The sequence below is a fragment of the Colletotrichum gloeosporioides genome (assembly GCF_011800055.1).
Source record: "Colletotrichum gloeosporioides strain Lc1 chromosome Unknown consensus_94, whole genome shotgun sequence".
Classification (NCBI taxonomy): domain Eukaryota; kingdom Fungi; phylum Ascomycota; class Sordariomycetes; order Glomerellales; family Glomerellaceae; genus Colletotrichum; species Colletotrichum gloeosporioides.
The window spans coordinates 152,478-161,251 of record NW_025544739.1 but is presented as its reverse complement, the minus strand read 5'-3'; the positions used below and the strand labels follow the sequence as shown (position 1 = coordinate 161,251).

Genomic DNA, 8,774 nt, shown 5'->3' with positions numbered 1-8,774 from the left:
TTGTTTTCCACCTTGTCTAGGAACTCGCTTTCATGGAGCAGCAGCGAAGTGGGATCGTCTTCGTCCCGTCGCATGAAAACTTCCACGTCTTGAACGCTCTCCGTGTGAATTGATCGATGCATAAAGACGTTCATATCAGTCATGCGAAGCGAGCCTAGGAGGGTATAAAGAGACATGAACAGATGCGGAGAACTATTTCACGGGCTCCTAACAGCAGCAGCAGCAACAAGAACATGGCAGGCGAGAAGCTGTAGAACACAGCATCGCCACCAAATGCAGCCCAGTTCCAGGCCAAAGCCAAGATCAAACTTCAGCTTCGGCCCTGGGATAAGACCTGGACACAGATTCCCAGGTTCATGCCCAAGTTCCAGGGAAATGAATGCGCGGAGAGGGACCAAGGTCCCACACCCAAGCACCGTGGATTGCAGGAGTTGGGCATTCCAAGTTGCGTGGTGATGCATGGGTCTATCTCCAGTGATCCGGAATAGGATGGGGTGGAGAGAGGTTGACGTGGTTCAGACGTGAGTCGCCAAGGGCAATGGTATCCCATCTGTAGCCCTAACATCTGCTGAGGTCACCGCAACCATTCCATTGACCTGGATGAGGCCTTCACCAAAGGCAGAGGGATCTCAACCGAGTAGGGGTGCAAGTGATGCTCGGCAGTCACCTCAATTTGAACATGAAACCAAACAAGGCATACTTCCTGATTCCAATTGAACGACCACGGGAGCCTCGGAACCGCGGCTCGGGGCTTCGCAATCCTGGGGGCAAACGGCCCTTGCAGTGGAACATTCTGCTCAGGACGGAGGAAAAGGGACATCATCCGTGGGGTTAATGGAAATGGCTGCAGTGCCAGAGAGGTGATTGATTGATGGTGAGATAGTGTTCCTCGAGCAAACAAATCTGCTCAACTGTTCCTCTGGAATTGTCATCTGCCTCGCCACCGTCGCTGCTGAAAGAGTCATCAGGGGCACAAGTGTGAACCTGGACCGAACGTCCGCGTCGCCAGTAGCAGAGGGAGTCAGTCAGAGCGCGCATGCTCTAAGTCAAAATCACGCATGACCCTTGGCGAGCAAGCCAAGCCGCACTGGCGGTAAATGGTATCTGAACGAGCTGGCTTGTGTCGGGGGTCGGGGAGCAGTTTGGTAGGTGGCATACATCAGTTATCCAGAGAACGGATCTGCAGAAGCCGACATCCAGGAAGCTCTCCTGTAGAGCAATACAAACTCATGCGTTTGTGGATTGGAGAATGCCGGATGGGCTGTGGGAGATTAAGCACTGTAAACGTGGCTGACGAGTGACAGTAGGCATGAAGAGAATGGCAGTGGGATATGCGACGATGGGAAAGTTGCAAGGGAAGCTGTCTTCGGACACAGCGATGACGAGCCAGTAGGTGCAGGACAATAAGGAAAATCATTGACGGGCGGGCTCTCCCTCACGAAGCAAGTTATGCCGACAACACATCGGTCCTCGACTCGATGCCGCGTAGAGAACAGAAAGGGTGTCGTGGAGATATTTGGGATGGTGGCTGGTCTTGACGGGGGCATGGTCCCTGCCAACTCGGCCTTGCGTGGAGGTGGGAGTGTCGAGCTTATGGACTCGTGTTGACAATGATGGCGCGGGTCGTCAGAAGTTTGCATTCGGAACATGCCGTCGATGGAGAGACATCGGCTCTCGACCCGTGCCCGTGGAGGCTCGGAGGCCAGGAGGCCTGGAGTGGCAAGGAGGAGCTATTCGGGATATTGATTCGAGGCGTAGGTATTCATTCGGGACGACGAGGGCATTGCATTGGACCCAGGCGGTCTGTTTGTATAGATATACCTTTTGACAGTGGAAGTGGCAGCCGTGCACAAAATGCAGAGCACACGAGTTAACAGGGACCATGACCTCTGAACATGGTTTCGATGCGACGAGAGGACGGCGAGCAAAGAGAAAACACCGGCTGCTGACTTTGGCCCGTCCCTGTGCTTGCGGTGGGGATTGCAGTGATCAATGCTGGAACACTCGCGTTAGGGCTATGGCGGGCTTGGTTTGAGGTTGTGAATGTCTGGTGCAGCGTCGTTGGAAAGGAGAGGAGAAGTTGGACGAAAGTTCCAAAGGCAATTGATTGACACCCTTGCCAGACACGCCCCGCAGTCGCTGATCATTGTCCCCGAGAATAATCGGAGCGAGGCGAAGGGACTCAGACACACGCGCCCCGGAGATCGTTGAGGGATGGAACCGAAAAGAGGTGGGCTCCAACCCAGCATCATATGGCGAAGACGCGTGAGAAGAAGGTAAGTCCTATGTGGCCATGTTCTGAAACCGCGCGTAGTTCAGCCCAACCACGACCTAGCGCGGGAGGAGATGGCTGCAAGCCTTCAAGTTGGGTCTCCGTAAACTCCTCGCAGTCTCCCGGGCACCCACCACCTCGAGAAAAACAACAGCGAACGTCCAAGCTTGAGCCCGGGATGTAGGACTACAACTGGTTCCAGAGCACTTGGATAAGGATGGTATTGGCCGGTATCTCGTCAATCGCCGCCGGGGACACGGAATGGCGGACGAGCCGGAGGACCATCGCTTCGCAGCGTTGCTGGACGAGAGCCTTTATGGCATCAGACGACAGGGTGGGGAGATTGTATCTGCTTGGCACGCCCGACAGCAAGCTGTCTATTCTACAAGCCCGCCTGTTATGTCTGCCTCTCGGCATACATGGTTTCTGCGCCTCGTACTTGTGCCCGACTTCTCGCATGGCTGCGCCGACGTTCCAGCTCGAGCTTGGTGTCATTCCCCTGGCGAGGAACAACTGACGCACGATAACCGGTGTGCGGCGAGAGCAGAAACCGCGAAGGAAGGCGTTGATCCCCACCCGCTCAAAACGATCCCATATAGTAGTCCCCCTTCTTGGCATGCCGCTCGAGTGGCGTGAGCGTCCGATGCTTGGAGAGACCAGACGTGGTCGGCTCGACTTGTGATTTCGGGGCGGCCGGCGGCGGGTGCGGGATCCGAACGTCGGAGCAGACTTCTCTCCATCAAGAGCGGGGTGTCGGGGCATCTTTAGATCTCGATGTTGAGGAAAACAACCAATTGTCGGAGTAGAGTGGAAAGTGTGTGGCACGGTCGATGACGAGTTCGACGATGTTTTCGCCATGAGGGCGTTGCGGCGGTCGGGGTGTTGTGGGCGAAACGTCCTCCTCGACCAAGTATCCAAATTGACCTGCAATGCAGCTCCTGGACTTGTCTGTGGCTTTGTCGTAGTCGTGCTCGGCATGAGCAGTGCTTGCGCGAGCGATGGAGAGGCAATGCAAATCGGGAATCTCGGGGATGGGGGGGATTTCGTTGGTAACTGCGATCGTGGCCAGGAGCAGCGAGTCCGCTCGGAAGGTGCCTTGGTGGCTTGGTGGGGCATCAGCCTGCTGCATCGGTTGCACATCGTACAGCTGGATCATCTGGGGGACGGCATGGGAAGCATCTTGCTTGCTCTGGAGTTGAGGTTCCGAACGGTACTCGGGCTCGGGCTGGAGCTCTGTGTGCGCGGCAGCAGGGTGTCGGATGGCTGCGTCGGTCGCGTCGAGGGAGTGATCGGCGGGGGGGACGACGTCGTGGGGCAGGCTCTCGGCCACAGAGAAGACAAAGAAAGACAAGAGATCGGTTCCGGTGTCGTGGAGCTGCACGTGTGGCCTGAAAACCTTGGGGATCATTGGATATCCTCATCGTCGGGGTCATCCTGATGCAGCTCGATAGACGTGGTGGTGGTGCGCGTCCATCGCAAGACTGCGTTGCATGAACAATTGATGAAGCCATTCGGGTGGAAAGCACTCGCTGCGCATGGCAAGGCCCTGCAGTGGAAGCAGTGCCCTCTGTGCTGGGCAGCCGACTTCAACAGAAAGAGACATCGTCGGGGTCGAGGCTTGAGGGCAGGAGCCAGCACTTGATGATTACATAACATTAGTGTTCTGGCGAAAAATAGCCAGATCGCTCAAGTGACGTAGCGTTCTGGCTTTTTTTCAGCCAGCACGCTACCTCAATATGACATCATCCCAGGTACGTATCTAAGGTGGTCCCTGCACCTGTCAAAGTCCTAGGGTCTGTCTGGTTGCGCGACCCGGTGACAGCAATTGAAGTCCCCTGCACTCCCGAAAAGTCGCTGCGTCTCTGCATAGACTTTCCTTGGTGCATCTCGCTTGCTTGGCCGGGTGCGCGAAGTGAAGCCGTTGTTCAGTGGTTGGCAGCGACGCAACTGGTCAAGTCCCCGTGAAGCTGACGATGGTGGCTTTGCGAAAATATCCGTATGAACCGAGGATTCTCTCAGCATGGGAAACTCCTCTGTGAGTAGCAGCTGGACAGAGGACTGCAGCGTTCAATGAGAAATCCCCACGCGACAAGGGACTTTGGTGTTTCCCAGCTTGGGGAGTCATGATGGGTGAGCGTGGCCCTCGTCGATTCCTGGAGGTGAGTCTGCCACAACGCCCCGTGTACCTTGGTGGTCTGGCGGCGAACATAAAAAGCCAGAACGCTTCAGTGACGTAGTGTTCTGGCAGAAAAAAAGCCAGAACGCTACGTCACTCAAGTGCTGGCGGCAGGTCCGAACCAGCACGGTTGAATCTCGGGCATGACGCCTGCCGGCCACTTTCTCGCGAACTTCCACAGGTGCTGAGGGCATCACGACCAAGGCTCCAATGGCCTCTCCGTCTACCAAGGACCAAGGCTGGGAGAAAATGACCGACAAGGGCTGCGGTTCTTTGGAGTCGGCACAACTTCAGCACCAGCCCTCAACAAACCCGAACGGCGCGATGGACAGCGTCGAGCCGCATCACCCCCGACACTCAGTGGATGAGCGACCTCGCCTGCAGCACTGCACCAGCGCGATCATCCTCTTGCGCGCAGCCAAGGAAAACTCCAATGGTCGCATGTTGTGATCGCATAGATTGTTTCATGATCAAGCAATGTAGAGAAATCGTCCGCCATCGTGGAGGCTTCGTGATGATCGACGTTGAATGTGCATCGGACGCGTCGACCACAGCCAAACGTGAAGGTACAGAAAGCCAACCAGATGTGTGGAACCCCATCCCCAGTTTTGCAGCCAATCATGTGTGTGGAACCCCCGGTCCACTCTAGGAGGCTCCACAGGTCTAATTGGCCGTCTAAGGCGGAAGGGGGTTCCACACATCTCATTGGCTCTAGGCATCTTATCAATGCTACCGCTGCTGGTGCTGTTATTCCACGCTCGCAGCCATCGTCAGAGCGCGGAGTATGAACTTGCGCCGCAGTGCTCTAAAGCCTGAAGATGCTCTGAGTAGTGGGGGCATGTTTCCGGGCGGGGCAGAAATGAATGTGACGATTTCCCCACCGAGGACCGTCACATTTGAATCCTCTTCGCGCACCAAGGCAGGACCAGGTGTTGCAGGCCTGCGCAGGCGTCAGGGCTGTGGGTAGCCGCAAGTCAGCTACCGACAGGTCTCTGGGTAGCCGAAAGTCAGCTACCCACAGGCTTCTGGGTAGCTTCAAGTCGGCTACCCAGACCGGGATCCCATACCTACGATTGGCCCGCTCAGCACCCAGCACTGCCGCCCGTCACAACACTGCACTGAACGGCACCAACAACGAGACCACGCTGTCCATCCCTCGACCGGCGCAAGATGGACAATTCACATGCCTCGTGTGCGTGATTGGACAAACGACCGCCTGCCTACTGGCTTAGCCCATCAAATGCGACATGCCAGAGATCCGGCGGCCTGGCAAACCGCCTCGTCACAACCACGATTCAGCGCTCTCATCTGCATCATCACGAAGCAACGGATTCGGACCTCACCGTCTTGACTCCGGCGTGGGCAGTGCCGGGTTCCGACTTTGAAACCACTGCAGCGCCGCCCGGAAAACATCTCACAAAAGGCGTTGAAAGTAGCAAGTGTAAGCAAGTCCAATGTCCTGGTTTTTAGGGACATCGAGTTCAATGTTCCGTTTTCTACAAAGGTGCCGCCCCGTCCCCTTCCGCACTCGTCCAGTTGCGACTGCGCGGCCCCAAAGTATCGGCAACACCACGCCTGTCACTTGTGACGAAGTTGTCCCCTTCCTCCCCGCGCAACATCCCGCATCCCCCTCTAAGTGACCACGCCACTTCTTCAGCGGTGCTGCAACAGGCCCTTCCAGCACCTCTTCCGACAGCGTCGGAGAGACCACGCATCTCTTCGATCCCGTCACTAAGGGAGATGATGAGCAGCCCCCCGGTGCAGACACGCGCAGACTTGGGGTATATCTACGATCTATTTAGAGGGGGGATGACTCCAAGAGCAAAAGTCGGCGAATATGCGCGTGATTGAGCAGCACCGGTTCACCTCGAAATGCCTCCCGGGCACACCAGCCACTTTCATCGGTCTCACGGATGACGCCCCTGATGGGTGCCGTGCTAGACATCCTACTGCGGAGTGTGGTGCTGAGCAGGGTGGGCGGAGGCGCGCGGCCCTGAAGCAGGCGTTGGCGGATTTCCAGAGTGCAGGATTCTGGGCGAGCCTGCGAGGACTGCGACGCAGATGCCGCAGACGTACGGTTGAAGCAGCCAAAGTTGTTACAGGTGCACAGGATGCTCGGACGCAGGGAGATCAACGTGCCCCTGATGCTGTGCCCTGGTAGCAATAGCTGGATGGAGTTGCGACTGTAGCTGTGCGACCTTGGGGCAGAGACAAGTCAGCCCACTTGCCCGCTGTCTGCGATCGTCACCTTGCGTCCCTTCACAGTCGGCGCCCGACGCCATCGTACGTAGAGTACCGTCGCAAAGACATTGTGTAAGCGCAAGCTCTCGAGTGGCCTTGTTATCCTCCTTCACGGCTCCCGCGGGCTTGTAAAAGGCCGTGTCGCATCATCGCTGTCTGTACCGTCCTTGGAATATTCTTGTTCGCGTTCCGGCGTTACTTGCTTCGGAAGGCGCTGGTTCAGCTGATTGATGGTTAGTCGTTGTGAAGGCGGAGTTGAGCGCGTCCTCCACTCGAATCGACCCATATCCAATCTTCGGATGACCGGCTCCGAGCAGCAGGAGGTGGCTGCCGTTCCATCAACTCATCTAATGTCAGCTTGGGTCGGCGCGCGAGCGGTTCGGCGTTGACATGTGCGGCCTGCGCGCGTTTCGCAGGTCTCTCGGGTTGTCGCGAGGCCATCTCCGCGGCTTTTTGTCTGAATTTGATGAACTTTTCCTCGTTCAACCCCAGCAATGTCTCCAGTCTGAGGAAGATTTCGTCGGGATCCTCCGTGTCGTTCTCGTTCTGGTCATCGTTGCCGGCTGGTTCCTCGCAGTAGTCGGCATTCCGTAAATCGTAAAACTCCACGAGGTATGCCAGCATTTCTCGACGTTGGGGTGTTAGTGGATCCCTGAGCTGATAAAACTGATTCGCATTCCGTGGAAACAACTTGCGGTTGGGAAAGACCACGCCTTGGCCAGGACGGTATACGGGAGGAGGACGGATGGGGGCGTTTGGGTTCCTCAACGCGCTGTTTCGCATGAATGCTTGGGTCTGGCCAACTTCGGCTCGAAGTTCGCAGACATCGGTCTTGAGTTGGGTGAGGTCGGTATTGGTTTTGTTGATGTCGGCTCTGAGGTCGTGGACGGTGTTCTTGATCTCCTGCATGTTACCGTACATGATCTCCTGCATGTTACCATACACCTCTTCCCGGAGGAACTGCACGGATTCACGAAAACCCGCGAACACCATGTTGAGCTGATCGTCTTGCCGGTTTCGCAGGTCCACGAACTCGTCGCGCGAGAGCCACTGCCCCCAGGCGAAAATTGAGGCCATCGTGGAGACTTGGGTTTAGAGATACATGCGTTGTTGTTGTGGCGGTTCGCAAAGGTGGTCGCCGTGTGGTGGTTGCAGAAGGCGGGAATGGACTCGCACCGGGAAGTCGAGGCGAAACGAGTACTCAGGGTATTAATCAATCGGGCATATGGCCAGGCACCAGCAGCTCAAGGAGCGAGTGAGTTATAATGTGCGTGAAGTGGCTTGATTAATCTAGCTATGAGCGCCAGGCGCGCCTAGCTATAAAGTAGTATAGCTAACCCCTTATATAAAGGTAGGATTTAAGCTAGGATTTAGGCCTTAGGTTTAGGCCTAGTTAACTATTATCTTATACCCCCCTTTTAGCTAATACTATTAATATTCTTTATAAAACTATTTCTATCCTAAAATAATAATTAAATTAATTATATAACTATTAACTTTATTTTTAGTTATTTCTTTTATATCTTCTTTTTTATATTAACTTTATTATCTTATTTTATTTCTTAAAATACTTTTAACTTTTAACTTTTAATTATATATTAATTATAATATAGAACTTTTATTAACTTTAAAGTAACTTTAATATAAATTTAAACTATATAATTTAATAGTTTAGCTACTTTTAAATTATATAAATTTAGATTAAAAAAACTAATAACTTAACTTTAAAGTTTTAAATTTAAATTAAACTTATAATAATTAAGTTTAGTTAACTTTTTAATATTAGTTAAATAATATAGGTTTTATATTCTATAGTTAAGTTTAATACCTTAAAATAAGTAGAGTTTATAGATTCTTATAAGAGTTAGTTCTAAGATATATTAATATTTTATATAAACTTAATTAACTAAGATAATTATTAGAAGATACTATAAAGTTTAGTTCTCTTTTTATTTTTATTTTAACTTATACTTTTAAAATCTAATTAAAATTAAGTAAATTAAACTTAAACTTATATCTCTTTTAGTAGTTAGTATTATTATATTTTTAATATAGATAAATATTAACTAAGATATCTAATTTAGT

General features: G+C 52.9%; 2 protein-coding genes across 2 annotated transcripts; both read right to left on the bottom strand.

Moving 5' to 3' along the window:
- Positions 1-3,011: 3,011 nt before the first annotated feature.
- On the bottom strand, positions 3,012-3,680 carry GCG54_00015250 (uncharacterized protein; the record flags this gene model as incomplete). Its single annotated transcript, XM_045415062.1, has 1 exon — positions 3,012-3,680. One exon carries the CDS (start codon positions 3,678-3,680, stop codon positions 3,012-3,014), a length of 669 nt encoding a protein of 222 aa, XP_045257706.1.
- A 3,118-nt stretch (positions 3,681-6,798) lies between these two features.
- GCG54_00015249 (uncharacterized protein) lies at positions 6,799-7,766 on the bottom strand (the record flags this gene model as incomplete). The annotated part of the gene is given in 2 exon segments (XM_045415061.1): positions 6,799-6,982; positions 6,994-7,766. 2 exon segments carry the CDS (start codon positions 7,764-7,766, stop codon positions 6,799-6,801), a joined length of 957 nt encoding a protein of 318 aa, XP_045257705.1.
- Between the last annotated feature and the right edge of the window lie 1,008 nt (positions 7,767-8,774).